This window comes from Aotus nancymaae, unplaced genomic scaffold (genome assembly GCF_030222135.1).
Source record: "Aotus nancymaae isolate 86718 unplaced genomic scaffold, 86718_ANA_hifiasm-v0.15.2.pri h1tg000049l, whole genome shotgun sequence".
NCBI classification, from domain to species: Eukaryota; Metazoa; Chordata; class Mammalia; order Primates; family Aotidae; genus Aotus; species Aotus nancymaae.
In genome coordinates, this window is record NW_026988463.1 from 542,776 (window position 1) to 556,748 (window position 13,973).

The 13,973-nt window shown below is 67.7% G+C and overlaps 2 protein-coding genes across 2 annotated transcripts; both read left to right on the forward strand.

The window, feature by feature from the left end:
* The first annotated feature begins 5,254 nt into the window (after window positions 1–5,254).
* Window positions 5,255–10,301, forward strand: PRR35 (proline rich 35). The gene is made up of 3 exons (XM_021675091.2): window positions 5,255–5,512; window positions 8,061–9,184; window positions 9,457–10,301. The coding sequence occupies exons 2-3, from the start codon at window positions 8,100–8,102 to the stop codon at window positions 10,076–10,078; spliced, it is 1,707 nt and encodes a 568-aa protein (XP_021530766.2). The 5' UTR covers window positions 5,255–5,512; window positions 8,061–8,099; the 3' UTR covers window positions 10,079–10,301.
* A 2,478-nt stretch (window positions 10,302–12,779) lies between these two features.
* NHLRC4 (NHL repeat containing 4) lies at window positions 12,780–13,174 on the forward strand. Its single transcript, XM_064362853.1, has one exon. It carries the CDS (start codon window positions 12,780–12,782, stop codon window positions 13,149–13,151), a length of 372 nt encoding a protein of 123 aa, XP_064218923.1. The 3' UTR covers window positions 13,152–13,174.
* Window positions 13,175–13,973: the final 799 nt, after the last annotated feature.

A 13,973-nucleotide genomic window follows, 5' to 3' on the forward strand; every position in this document is an offset into this window, starting at 1 on the left:
CTCGGTGCCCGCGGACGCCTGCCCCGCTGCTCCGCGGCTGCGCAGCCACACCAGACTCCTCCTGTGGGTGGGGGCCAGGCTCGCACCCACTCCTGTCCGGCACAGGCTGGCTCTGTCCAGCCCTGGGGCGTCTGGGACCCCCACACCTCCTGCTCCTCTGTCCCTGGCCCCACCCCCACCCGGCACCCACCTCTGGCTTGTGCTTCCCCGGCACTGGGGTGGCTCAGGACAGAGGCCCACGAGAAGAACCCTCTGGAGTCAGGGCAGGAGTCCCCACGGCAGGCAGGGGGTCTGTGCCCACCCGCACAGCTACCCGGAACCCCTGACTCACCCAGCCAGCAGCCTCCCCTCCACATGGAAGCCCGAATGCTGGGGGCAGCTCCAACAGGAACGTGATGAGGGAAGGGGGCGTTTGCAGAGGACAGCTCAGACCCTAGCAGGCGTTGAGGGCCGCTGTGGGGGCCTGGAGAGGAGGTGGTTAGTAGCAGGTTGGGGGACAGGTGCCAGCGTCCTGCAGGCGCAGGGAGGACTTGCTGGCCAGGACGCATAGCCCTGGTACAGGGCAGACCCTGGGGGTGCGTGTCAGGGGCTGCCCCCTTCTCACTGTCACAGTTCAGCACCCCCCCCCCCGTCTCCCTTCTCCGTGCGGACCTCTCCCCTCCCCCACATGTCCCCCTGGGTCTCACCCCCACCAACAGTGCCATCGCCCCATGTGTCTGGCCTTTGCCAGTCCTGTGCCCCCACGGTGCCCTCTCCTGGCCCCTCTTGTTGGCACTGCTGGCCACAGTGGCCTTCCCGGGGCGGGCGGTGGCGAGTTCTCACTTGTGAGGCATCCCTGTCAGAAGCACTTAGTGTACAAATTAGCCGTGGCCTCCCTGCCTCCTTCCACAGCTCTGGGCGCTGGGCTGACTGGGCAGCGGCTCCAGGCCCTCTCGCACCTGCCCGGGGCGCACGGCTGCCCAGTGTGGACCCCTGGCTGCCTCCCCACGTCCTAGCAGGAGTTCCCGCTCCCCGCTGGCCGGCTGGGGCTCCCCCAGGACCCCGACCTAGACCCGGGCAGGGGTGACCACATCGGGCGGGGGGTGCTTAGTGAGGTATGGGGGGTGGGAGGCCACGGCCCAGCATCCACCCTGAGTGGCCAGCCCTGGTGCTGAGGGCCATGCTGGGGCCCCACCGCCCCACCTGCCCATCGGAGGCCCCGCCACCCCACCCGCCAGCCGGCCTGCCACTCAGGCGGGGAAAATCGTCTGTGACAGGCCCAGGAAGGCCGGCCCCGGGGGCCGCAGAGAGACGCGCACGGCTCCTCTTCCCAACATATGGCTGCTGTCGGCCCCGGGCACTGCTGGCCAGTGCCAGCCTTGGGAGCCAGTGGGGGCTCGGGCAGCCTGAGCCTCCCATCACACCCGCTGGCCGGCTGCCCTCTCTGTCAGGCTAGAGGTTCCGACCCAGCCCCTAGCCTCCTGGGATGGGGGCTCACTCTCCCCCTGCAGCAGCTCGGCCCTCCAAGGAGCATCCAGCAGCCTCATCCATCCCAGAGGCCCAGGACACACAGAGGGTCAGCCCCACAACCAGCCCAGGGTGGCCAGTGTCCGGCAAGTCCATGGGAGGACTGCACTGCGTGGGGAAGGGCCCAGCCGGGGTCTTCCAGAGCCGAGCCGCTGGCGGGGAGGGGCGCTCGGACCCTCCGGAGTGGGCTCTGGGTCGGCCAGAGCTGCTTTAGAGGACTCTGCCCGGTAGAGCTGTGTGCAGGCTCAGGGTGTTAGAGCTGACGACTCCTCCTGGAGCCCCCATGCAGGCACCTCCTAATGGGGCCCCCTTTCCCTCAGGTGGAGGAACCCCGAACTTCCCAGGCTCTTCATGTGCCCCCCATACCCATGGGCCATTGTCCTGGGCACTCCAGCCCCATCCGTGCTCCCCCCGCAGCCCACTGTGGGCCCGCCCGTCACGCTGGCAGCTTTGGGTCCTCATGTGTGGCCTTGACCCCTTCAGCCAAGGCCCAGGCTGCCCTCTCAACCTGGGATCCTTGGGTGGTTGGGAAGGAGGAAGCCCCCAGGAGGCCTGTGGTCCTTGAAGTGCTCTGAGGTGGCCGCTGGCCCTGGGTCCGTTAGTGAAAGGGCAGACATCAGCCATGGCCAGGCACCCTGCACAGTACTGAGCCCACTCGGGGCAGGGTGGGGGGCTCCAATTAGCTGCCACTGGACAGACATGCCAGGGTCTCAGGCTCTGTGTGGGGCCTGCAGCCTCTGTCCCGATGCTGGCTGTGAGCCGATGCTGAGGGGATCAGACAGGCCTGCCCCCGGGCACTGGCCATGCCGAGCGCTGCCTCCCTGCCTTCCCTGAGCCCAGCTCTCCGTCCTGCCCTCCAGCCCCCCGGCACACAGTCTCGGTGTTAATGGAGGTGACAGGCAGGCAGCCGTGGGCAGACCGGGCAGAAGAGGTTAATGGCCAACATGAGCTTCTGGCTGAAGGCAGAAGGAGGGGCCGTAGGGGCACCATCCCACCCTGCACTGGGACTGGCTAAGGAGATATCAGGGCACCCATGAGGACCCACTAGAGCAGAAGTTCCCGGAGACTGAGCACCCCACTGCCCCGTTCTGCAGAAGGGGGCTGTGGCCCAGGAAGTGAGGGGCACAGGTGCCAAAACACAGTCTCAGTCACGGCCTCAGGGAGCAGACGCCACCTCTCCAAAGCCCAGGTCGGCCGTGTCTGCAAGGGCTGGGTCCCGGCAGGTGGGTCACGGCCACAGTGAGGATGTGCCCAGGGGGCCCTGTGATTAGGGGGTGCTGACACTGACCACCCAGCCTCGCCGGGCTGTTCGTGGTGGGGACAGTCATCTGGTCACCCGAGGTACCGGCCTCACACACCCCTTACCCCACCATGCATGGGCTGATTGGATGCAGCCATGGCTGAATCTCACGACCCCCACCAGCAAGTGCAGGCCCTTCTCCTCCTTGCCAGAGCCCTTCCTGGAGGACAGAAACGTGTCTGAGCTGTGCCCCTGGGCTCCCCGGGGGCTGCCACCTCTCCTCTTCTCATCCAAACTTCTGCAAAGGCTCATCCGTGGTGAGGAGGGGTGTGGGGGGCTCCAGCAGCTCCCTTCGGCCTGCTCAGCACTGAGCACAGCCTTGTCCTGCCCTGGGGCTCCTCGGTCCCCTGAGCTTCACTGGGCTTCATTCCCTGCGTGCTGAGATCGAGGCCCCTAACACCGGGGCTCCGTGCTGCCTGACTTTCCCTCCCCTGGATGACGGCCAGAGCTCCAGCCAGTCAGTCTCCTGTGCTGTCAGCTGTGGCCTCTTCCAGACCTTCAGAGGGGTCAGCCTCGGGCTGACCAGTGAGGGGCTACTGGCGTCAGGGTGACCAGCAGTCCCTCAGGTCACCGTGTCAGGGTGACCTCGGTCCCTAGTCTCGCCAGGCAGTGCTCGGCTGAACATGTCCAGAGGAGGGTCTATGCACAGAAGCAGCCGGCCTCCTGGCCCCCACTCTCCACGGGGCTGCTGGCGTGACGGAGCCCAAGCTGTCTCCCGGCCCGGGGCTGCCTGCACGGTCAGCTGGTCAGCTGGGCCAGGCCAGGCGGGCAGAGAGAAGACTGGCATGCTGTATCATCCACAGCACCCCTCCCAGTCCCCGGCCCCACCCCAGGGACTTCCCTCAGACGGGCGTGGGCGGCTGTGTCAGAGAAGGTGGCATGGGGGCAGGAGGGAGACAGAGCCCCACACCTACCCCAGAACCAGGGGCCGTTCCTCACGGACCCTGGGTATGCTCTGCCAGACGCCGGGCCTGGCCATCCGCCCAGTGCACAGAGAGGGACTCCTCGGCCAGGCCGAGGCCACAGAGATGCTGCTGGACTCTCTTCTCTGCCCATTTGAAGAAGGACACCCAGAAGCCCCATGGGGTCTTCCCTTCTTCCCCAGGGCACCCCTGGCCCTAACCTGAGCTGGAGACAGCCCCGGAGCCCACTGCTGAGCCTGCAGGGAGTCCCAGGTCCTGGGGGGCCATGTGAGTCGGGGCTCCCTGTGCCTCCTCAGAGCCAGCCCGGAACAGCACACTCCCCTCTGGCTGAAGACCCCCAGGCCCACCCGTCACATGCGTAGGGTTTAGGATGTCTCCCCTTAGCGAAGGCAGGAGCTCTTCGGAAAGGTTGTGTCCGGCTCTACCCCAGCCATGCCTGTGTGTGTGTCTGGGAGGGAGCAGGCCGGTCAGGTCAATCTCCCCTAGGACCTAGCTGAGCAGTGGGACTCCAGACCTCTATGTTCTGGCAGCTCAGGGAGGGACTTGGAAGTTGGTGCAGCGAGGGAGGTGGGGCCGGGAGCTGCCCTGGCCAGAGGACATTGGGGGAAGGGCTTCGTGGTGTGTCCCGGGTTCCAGGCCCCTCCCTGGCCCTGCTTCTCACCTCCGCGCCCCAGGTCCTCTCAGGAGGGGACTCCCGTGGAGAGGGCGTCTTTCAAACAGCAGGGAAGTGCATAGTCTGGTGGTGCAGCCCCGAGGCACCTCCCAGGGGAGTGGGGAATAAGGGCTGGTGGGGTTCTGCACCCAGAAAGGGAGGAGGATGCCTGGAAATCAGCCCCAGGTGGAGGCCGTCAGCCGCAGGGCGGGGTGTGAGGGGCCGGTCCTTGCAGCCTCCTGTTTGGAGGAAAAGAGAACGGAGGGCAGGGCTCGCCCAGGGAGGGCGCGGAAGGGAGCCCTGTTCCGCCGCCCCGCGCCAAGCGCTGCCCTCCCCGGCCAGCTCCGGCCGAGGCCCCCCTGTCCCGGGGCTCAGCCCCCCGGGCCTTGGCTTGGGTGGGCCGGCGGCTGTCAGGGGCCAGAGCCCTGACGGATGAGCGCTGACGGCCCCTCTCCCGCGCCCCGCGCCGCTGACACCCATCACGCCGGGCGGGGACCCGGGAGACCTGGCGGCGACCCGGGAGACCTGGCGGCCTCTGCGCACCCCCACGGCAGCCTGCGGGCGACGGGGACGGGAGGCGCGGGGCGCCCCTCACTCGGCCGCACACCTGCGCCGCAGTCCGCTCGCCGGGCGCTGCCTCCCGGGGTCCCGCCGCCCCACCGCGCGCGTCGCCCCGAGTGCTGAGCGGGTCCCGGCGCACGATGCAGGTGAGTGCTTCCGAGCGGGCGGCGAGGGGCGGCGGGGGACGGCGGGGGTGGGGGGCGCGGGCCGGGGCCGGGGGGCTGCTCGCCCCTCCCGCCGCGAGCGCGGTCGGAGGTCGCAGCGCCCCCCGGAGTCCGGCGCCCAGGCGCACGCGCGCCCGCCTCTGCCGCCAACTTCAGCGGGTGCGAGCGGCGTCGGGGGGACGCGGTCGGCGGCGGAGGCTGCGGGAGTCGCTGCCGTGAGAGTGAGGCTGGCCCGAGGGGTCCGGCTTCGGGCGCCCGGCCTCAGTTTCCCCCCCCGGGAGCCGCATCCTACCTCGAGAGCCCGAGCGCGTCCGCGGGGTCCGAGTCGTGGCCGGCGCGGGGCGGGGAGGGGCGGGAAGTTTGCGCCCCACGCGCGGCCTCACAGACTTGGCGGCTCCGGGCGCAGGTAGGGGCTTTGGGGGCTTCGGGGGCGGCAGGGGCGGCGGGGGCGGCAAATTTGGGCGTCGCGGGGCCGGCGGGGCGCGGGGGCGGCGGGTGGCCAGGAGTGTAGGGGCGCGAGGGGCGGCTGGACCCTGCACCCCACTTCTCGGCGTCCAGGGGCTGCGTGAGGAGAGGGAGGTCCGCTCTCAGGGGCCGGGCGGGAAGGGCAGGGGCCGGGCGGGAAGGGCAGGGGCCGGGTCTGCGGTCTGGGACTGGAGCCTGCCCGGGCGCTCTCCTCACCCGCCTGTGTGGGGCTCCCCGCTTCCTGGGGGGGCAGCAGGATCTGAGGGTGGCTGGTCAAGGGTCCCCGGCTGCTGGGCGCCTCCTCCTGACCCGGGGTGGGGCCCTGTGCCCCTCATGCCACCAGCTCTCCCCCAGACAGGGAAAGGTGAGTGGGGCCGGTTATCCGGGCCAGTCACAGGGGCGCAGGGTGCCCGGGGAGCCACTGCCGGGTCCGGCTGGGACGTGCGTGTGAGCGTCTGTGCCTTTGTGTGTGTCCGTGTCCCTGCTCTCCGGGGGTGTCTTTTGCTCTGTGTACACACACCAGGTGAGTGCCAGGCATCCTCCGGGTCCCCATGGGGTCGGCAGCTGCTGAGACAGCCCCTCGGAGAAGCCCCTGACCCAGGAGCTCCTGGTTTCTGCTGGGAGGCGGGATGGGTTGTGGCACCAGTCGGCACAGCTGTGTGGCTCGCAGGGCTGGGTGATCGATGGCCCCGCACAGCCGCCTCTGTCGCCGGAGCACCCACACCCATCTGTCATCCACATGGGGGGGGCGGCAGGCAGGGAGAAAGGGCCGCCTCTGCACCCATCACCCAGACCAGGTCGGCTGTGCAGCCCCTCAGGGAGCCCCAGGCCCTCCCCTGGCCCAGCTCTCGCCTCCCGACCCCCGCCCTGTCTCAGCCACAAACCTGCCAGTCAGCCTCTGCCTGCCCACGCAGCCCGTGACCCCCTGCAGGGCCCCAAACCTTTGGCCAAGTGGCCCTCTCCTGCCATCGGTGGTCCCCCCAGCGGTGCCCACCCGGGGTTCTGGGGGCAGCAGACAGCACTGCCCCAGCCCTACCGGCTCAGCCCACCGGCCATGCATGACCAGCCATGTCTGCACGTGTCCTGGGCGGTGTGTGGTGCCTGTGCGCACATGAGTGCCGTGTAGGAGTGGGTCGGAGAGCTGCCCACACCCTGGGTGTGCTGTGTGTTATCACAGACGAGCAGCCATGTCCGCCGAGTCGGGATGTGAGGCGTGTGTGTGGCCAGGGTCCTTGCCCTTGGTGGCAAACTCTGTCCTGTGCTGGCTAGGTGGCACAGAGGCGGCTCCACCGGGCACTGGGTGACGGCTCTGCGTGAGCCTGTGCGCTGTGCACACACACTCGAAGCCCGTGTGCGCAGGCGTGCCATGCACCCCACACAGGCAGTACCGGGGCGGTGGGCAGCCCAGGTGGCGGCCCAGATGGAGCGTGGAGCGCATACCAGCGCCGTGCGGGGCGTGGGGAGGAGCGGGTCTTGGCTGAGTGTGGCCGCTGCAGGCTCGGCCACTGACCTGCCTGAAGCCACCCAGATGGAGCTGAGCTGAGCAGGTGGCTGAGCCACGGGGCCATGCTGGGACGTCCACTCCCCACAGCCTGGCCTGGCCCCACGTGAGGCTGACCCCCTCAGGGACCCCCAGTGTCCATCTGACGCCCTGCTGGAACAGGCTCTGCATGTTCGGGCGCGCACACATGCGCATACATGCTCATGCACACACATGCACACGCACACACACGTGTGCACACACACCCACACATACACACGCGTGTACACGCACATGCACACACGGACACGCACACACGCGTACACACACGCACATGCACACATACGTGCACACACACACGCACACACACGTACACACGCACACACGCGCCCGCAGCGTCATCCCATGCAGGCCCTCGTGTTGGTGTCTCGTCTCAGTGCCTCTCCCTCATTTTCGAACGGGGGCAGGCAGATTCGCGGGGCCGGGGTTGCCAGAGGGCATGAAACTAGGAGGCTGATGTCTCCCCGGAGTGAGACCTGGTCACGCTGACTCTTTTAGCCACTCACGTGCTGTGGGGAGATGGGTGTGGGCTGAATCATCCTAGAAATTGGCTAGTGAGCTGGCCCGGCCTCAGGGGTGGGGACTTGTGTAGGGTCAGCCGATAAAGGACACCTCGTTAAAATCAGATTTCAGATAAACAAGGAACGCGTTTCTACTGTGCGTTTCCGATATTGCCTAGGCTACACTAACTCTCAGAAGTGACGTGCTGCTGCTGGTCTCAGTCAGAAGATGCTGAGGGTCCTGGACTTTTTTTTTTTTTTTTTTTGGTACCCTGCATTTTGCTGCACTGGCCACCCTGGAAGTGTGCATGGGGAGGAGCCAAAAGACGGGCCAGGCGGTGCAGGGAGGAGGCAGGGGGCACCCTGGGCTGCTGTCCCCGGAGCTTCGCGAGCCCTGCATGGAGAGCAGTGGGGAGTGGGCTGGGCGCTGACTGTGGCCCCATCTGCAGGTGGCTGTGGTGCCCGGGCCTGCCCCATAGCAGGCTGCCATGTCTCGGGAGGCGGGCTCATGCCGCGTGGGCACAGGGGCGAGGGCGCGGTCTCGGAAGCCGAAGAAGCCACACTACATCCCGCGGCCCTGGGGCAAACCCTACAACTACAAATGCTTCCAGTGCCCCTTCACCTGCCTAGAGAAGTCGCACCTCTACAACCACATGAAGTACAGCCTCTGCAAAGACTCCCTCTCCCTGCTGCTGGACTCCCCGGACTGGGCATGTCGCCGCCGCCCCACCACGCCCAGGCCCCGCGCACCCACCCCAGACCGCCCTGGGGAGTCCGAGCCCGGCAGGCTGCCCCGAGGACCGCGGCCCCCAGATGCTGCCCGCACGCCTGACCACGCCGTGGGTGCCGTTGTCCACCCCCTGCACTGTGGCAGGGGCCCCAAGCCCAGGGCCGAGGGGTCCCCAGGGCCACCACCCCCTGGGGCTAGGGCCACCCGGAAAGGTGCCAGCCCGAGTGGGCTTCTGCCTGAGTCATGGAAGCCAGGGATGGGAGGGGGCCCAAGGGGCGTGGCTGCGGGGAACATGGCCTCAGCAGGCCCTGCAGGCAGCGTCCCCTGCTACCCCCCACCTGCTCCAGGGGAGTTCCCTGAGGCCCATAGCCTCCACCTGTCCCTGCTGGGTGTCAACTACCCACTCAGCCCGGGCCTCTTCTCCTACCTGGGGCCCTCACTGGCCGCTGCGGCCCACGTGCCCTTCCTGGCCTCAGCCAGCCCCCTGCTGCCCCCGGCTGCGGCATTCCCAGCCCCGCAGCCCCCTCAGCGTCCCACCCCGGTCCCCCGCCTGTACTACCCACTGTTCCTGGAGCACACTCTGGGGCTGCCCACAGGCAAAGCTGCCCTTGCCAAGGCCCCTGTCACTCCGAAGGGTCCCCCTGGGACTCTGGCTCCTGGCCTGCTGAAGGCACCGGTTCCAGGGCTGGGGCCGTGGCCCCAAGTCACCCCCAGGGACTCAGGGCAGGAGGGGGAGCTGGAGCGGGTGGCCCAGAGTGACCCCAGGAGGAGGCTGTCCCTGGGAAGCAGGCTGGAGCTACCGAAGGCGCCCCCCGGCCTCACAAAGTTCTGTTCCCGGAGCAGGTAGGTGTCTTGGGCGCCCAGTTCCTGGGGTGGATGGGCTGGGGGGCTGGGCATGGTGGCTGGGGTCCGTCCTGAGCTCAGTCACTGGGAAAGTGGGCTCCAGGCTACAGAGGAGAATTGAGACCCAAGAGCCAGTGTGGGGTCCTTGGGGTCTCCAGGAGAGCCCAGGCTCTAGGCTAGGGCCATGGGGCAGTGGCCAAGAGGGGGATGGGGCAGGGGCTGGGGGCACTGTTGGGGGAGCGCGGCCTCATGACCGGCTCCCACACCCCCAGCCTGCCCACCGGCTCCTCTGCGATGATGTGGCCTGAGGACGAGGAGCCGGGTGGCCCCGACACCCCCGGCCCCGAGGGCCCCTTCCCCCCGCAGCCACGGGGCCCAGCGCCGGGAAGCCCAGGGCGCGTGGGTGAGGACCTGACCCGGGCCCTCGGCGACTACGCCAGTTTAGAGCGACGCCTGGGGCAGCTGGTGCCCGCTGGGGGCCTAGCCCCGAGTCCCCTGCGGGAGCAGCTGGGCAAGATCCGCCTGGAGCTGCTCACCATTCACCAGGCACTGGAGCGGGCCTCGAGGCCGCCCGACGCACCCCTCGACCTCTCTGTGAAACGTGCGGCTGCCAAGGGGCCCGAGGCCTGGGGGCAGCCCGAGCTGGGTCCCATGTTGGCTCGAGGGACCCCTGAGCCACCCAGCATGCTGGGCCCCGCAGCACCCGAACCCTACTCTGGCCACACCACCAAGTGTGAAGCCGACTCCAGCGTCCCCCCGCCGGGGCTCCCCCTCCCGGCCCCGGACGACCCTGTCCTTCCTGGCAGTGGCTGGGGCACCTGTGTTGGGACGGGGAGCTCCCAGACCCCTGAGGCTGTGCGCGGCCTGCGTAGCCCCCCGGGCGCCGAGGTCTGACCCGCCGCGCCTGCAGTCTGTCTGTCTCGGCCCCCAGCGTGCCCGACCCTCACCTGGTCCAGCCCCGTGGCCAAGGCCTGGGACCCATCCCCCCTCAGCATGCATGTGGACAGACCCCCTCGGGCCGTGGCCAAGGCTTGTCCCTGGGGCCACACAGGGACAGGGGAGGTCACGGTTATTTATTAATCACAGCTGTGGACATTAGAACAGAAACTGTCGTCACGCACACCGCCTGCGCTTCCTTCCTTTGGGGCCCTGGTGTAGGCACCCGGACACCTGCCTACGGAAACGTCCTGGCCTGAGAGTCTTGGGTGCGCTTCTGTCCTCAGACCCGGCCCTCTCCTGTGGGGGTGGGAGGGGACGTCGGCGTGGGGAGCTGAGCGAGGAGAGGCGTGTGGTCTGGGCTGCCTGGGGTGATCTGGCCTGTGTTTCGGTGCGTCGGGGGTGGGCACAGACCCCTGACATCCTCTGGCCCGGATCCAGCAAGGCAGCACTAACATCAGCTCTCCTGCGGTTAAACGGTGGCCCCGAGGCTCTGTGGCTTGAGGCAGCTCACCCAGCGTGGGCTCTGCTGGCCTCTGCCAGCCCCTGCAGCCACGATAGGCATCAGCCTTCACAGCTCACTGCCTCCCTCCCAGCATGGCTTGGCTCAGCCCTCCCACGGGCAGGGGATGGGCAGGCAGGGGGGCACCCGGGACCCCCACAGCAAATCACTTCCCTCCTGGGAGAGCTGGCCACGCCCTCAACGCCCACCCTGGAAGGGGGCTTGGAGCCCACGTCGCCCCCTAGGAGAAGAAGCAGTTCCTGCCTGTGCCCGGCTCCCTGAGCTGAGCTGGGCTGGACCGGCCGGGCTGGGGCAGTCCAAGCAGGCTTGCAGGGGCCCCATTAACTGCCAGGGAGATAGCATCAGCCCAGACCCTGCCTCGGGGCAGCCAGAGCTGGGGAGTTGCCTGGCCAGGGAGATAGCATCGGCACCCCCAACCCACTGCCTCGGGGCGGCCAGAGCCGGGGTGCTGGCTGGCCAGGCTCGGAGTGTGGCGGTGGGTGGAGGGGACAGGTCCTGTCTGGGCTCCTCTACCCAGAGGCTTCTTGGAGGGGCTGCAGGGGGCCCAAGCAGTCAGGAAGCGTCCCCAAGTCCCGAGTCTGAGGGAGACTCCCTGTCCTCAGCCCCTGGACCTCCATGTGTCCACTGCACCCCAGTTCCTCAACCCCACTGGGCAGACAGGTGAGCATGGCCTTGCTGGGGGCAACAGCACCTATCTCACAGGTGTGGAGACAGAACCTCCTTCCCTGTCACCCGTGGGGAGCAGGACAGGCCTTGCAGAGGGCACCTCAGCCAGCAGGTCACCCGCCCATGGTTCAGACACAAGGACTCTGCTTGGGGGTGGTGGCCTGGGGTTGCCTTGCCACTTGGAGTAATGAACTTGCTGTCTGTGTGGGGCCATGAGGTACCCCCTGAAGTGGGGTGGGCTGCGTGGCATCTGGCTGTGCAGGGAAGTGGGAACAGCGTCTGGCCAGAGGGCGCCGCCCGCACCGAGGCAGCACCGGGAGTCTTTGGGGAACTTGGTTTTTATTTCACAGAAGCTTCCAGGGCTGAGGCCCAAGACTGTCCTCTCCCTCCTCCACCCGGCCCAGCCGCGTCCCTGCCACTGGCTCCTCCCCTTCCTCGGGCTCTAGCTTCCAACAACAGAGACTGCAGCCACCTAGCCCCGGAAAGTGCCCAGCGCGACGGGCCCCAGTTGGGAGAAGCGTCCCCGCCTGGCCTCTCTCGGCGGGGCAAGTGGAAGCCCTCGGAACAGGCTCCCTCACCCCTCAGGGGTCGCAAGTCTTCCTGACCGAGGGACTCAGGTAGAAGGACTAAGTGTGGGTGACCCCCAAGCAGAAAGGGGTTTCATAGGCAGCTGGATTTGAGAATCGCTGCTTGTCTGTCCCCACAAGGCTGTGATGCCCGTGAGCTCATTTGCGGCCCAGAGCAAAACCCACAGCGAGCTCCATGGACGGCGCCTCCCACACTCAAGTTCCAGGCACGGAGATGCTAGGGTGCCTGCTGGGCTTCGGGGCCAGGTCGACCCTCAGGGCCTGGAGGATCTGGCCCAACGGGAGGGCCCTGGGCCTGCCTGGAGGGCGCCAGGAGGAGCGACTTCTCCATTCCTGCACAGTGGGGCCTTAATCTCTCTCTCGCAGCCCCAAACTTGGCCCAGTTGCAGAGCAGCAGAGACGGTGACTGGCCTGCCTGGACTCCAGCCTCCCAGCGTCTGCACCTCACACTGGACCTGCCTGGAGACCCCACTGGCTCCTGGAAGCCCCAGCTGCTTGGGCGGATCCTGGTGCCTGCAGGGGCTGCAGGAGGGCCCTGAGGCCTGCTCTTTGTCACGGCCGGGGCTGCGCCCTGTGTCCATGTGCTGGATCTGGAGGGATGCCCCGTCTGCCTCTTGCCCTGCCACACTCCGAGGGTCAGGGCCTTCGTTCCAGAGGATGTGGCTGTGACTGTGTCAGGGCTCGTGGTCAGCGACCCGTCCATGGGGCTGTCCGTGCACTCCAGCACACAGCCCAGGACCTGGGGGTGACGGTGGGCACCTTCCCGTCTCCCCGAGGGCTGGCAGTGGACGCCCTCAGTCGCCTCCTGGTGACAGACTACGTGCCCCGGGCTGTGCACAGCTTGAGATTGGGCCCTGCTTGAGAGTCCCTGGCCCCGGCTTCCATGCTGGGTCTGGAGGGCCCCTGCTGGGTGGGCCCGGGGCCTGATGGGGGCTTTGCTGGGAGTGAAGAGTTTGGGGATGTGCGGCTGTTTGGCAGTGCCCGCCACCCACAGGGCTCCCTGGGGGTCTGGACAGGGCACACTTTCGGCTGCCCAGCGGGCATCTGCTCCAACTCAGAGGGTAACATTATTGTGGCAGATGAGCAGAGGCGTCACGTGACCCTGTTTCCCCAGTCTGGGCCACCCATCTGCCTGGTGTCACAGGGGCTTGGGCAGCCCTTGGGAGTGGCCTATGCACCCCAGGGCCAGCTCCTGGTGGCCGATGCCAAGGACACCTCCATCAAGGTGTATCAGGGCCTCAAGGAGCTGGCCTGACCTGCGGCTGGGCTGGAGCAGCCCTCCTGTGCCTGGGGCCACCTCCAATGCCCTTGAATCACCGTGGGAGGAACCCTGAGTGTGGGTGGGGCCTGCAGGCTGTGGGCCTTGCCTGCCTGATGCCAGCACTGCCTGGGCTGGGCCCAGTCCTCCTGCTGGTGAGGCTCCTGAGTCACTGCCTCCCAGGCTGCCCCTGCCAGGCCTGCAGCCTCCCCAGCCGGGGCCACTCTCTGCTGCCCCGTTGAGTGCCCTGGCCCCTGCATTTGTGCACCCCATGTCCACTCAGGTCCTGTGCATGAACTTTGCAGCTGGCAGCTGAAGCCTTGAGACCCTTGGCATGTAGGGCCAGCTGCCGGCACATGGCTAGGCAGGCTCTCTCCATGTGCCCCCGCCCAGGCCTCCTAATCAGAGGCACACAGGCAGGGAGGGTGCAGCTGGGCTGGGCTGGGCGACCTGGCGCAGGGGTGTAGCCCTATGTGTCCCCAGTTAGAGGCACCTACAGTCCTGAGCCTCCAGTAGCTTCTCTGGGCCTGGCAGAGGTAAGGGGGAGGCAGCCCTGGAGGTGTCTGGAGGCCCATGAATGGTTGAAGCCTGGATGCCTTTTCTTCCACGTCCCAGTGAATGAAGGCTGTCTGGGCCTTCATTCTGCAAATGGGGACAAACAGCTCTGCACTCGAGGTGCAGTCATGCTGGGAGGGCCTGGGGGAGCCTTCCTCTAACGACAGACTCCTGCTGCTTTAGGAAACTGAGAAAAGGCCAGGCGCGGTGGCTCCCGCCTATAATCCCAGCGCTTCGGGAGGCCGAGGCGGGTGGATCACAAGG

Excerpts from the sequence above, each read along its gene's own strand:
- PRR35 (XM_021675091.2), top strand. The coding sequence starts at position 8,100 with ATGTCTCGGGAGGCGGGCTCATGCCGCGTGGGCACAGGGGCGAGGGCG. Across the intron at positions 9,185-9,456 it reads AAGTTCTGTTCCCGGAGCAG|CCTGCCCACCGGCTCCTCTG; the intron begins GTAGGTGTCTTG and ends CCACACCCCCAG.
- NHLRC4 (XM_064362853.1), top strand. The coding sequence starts at position 12,780 with ATGCTGGGTCTGGAGGGCCCCTGCTGGGTGGGCCCGGGGCCTGATGGG.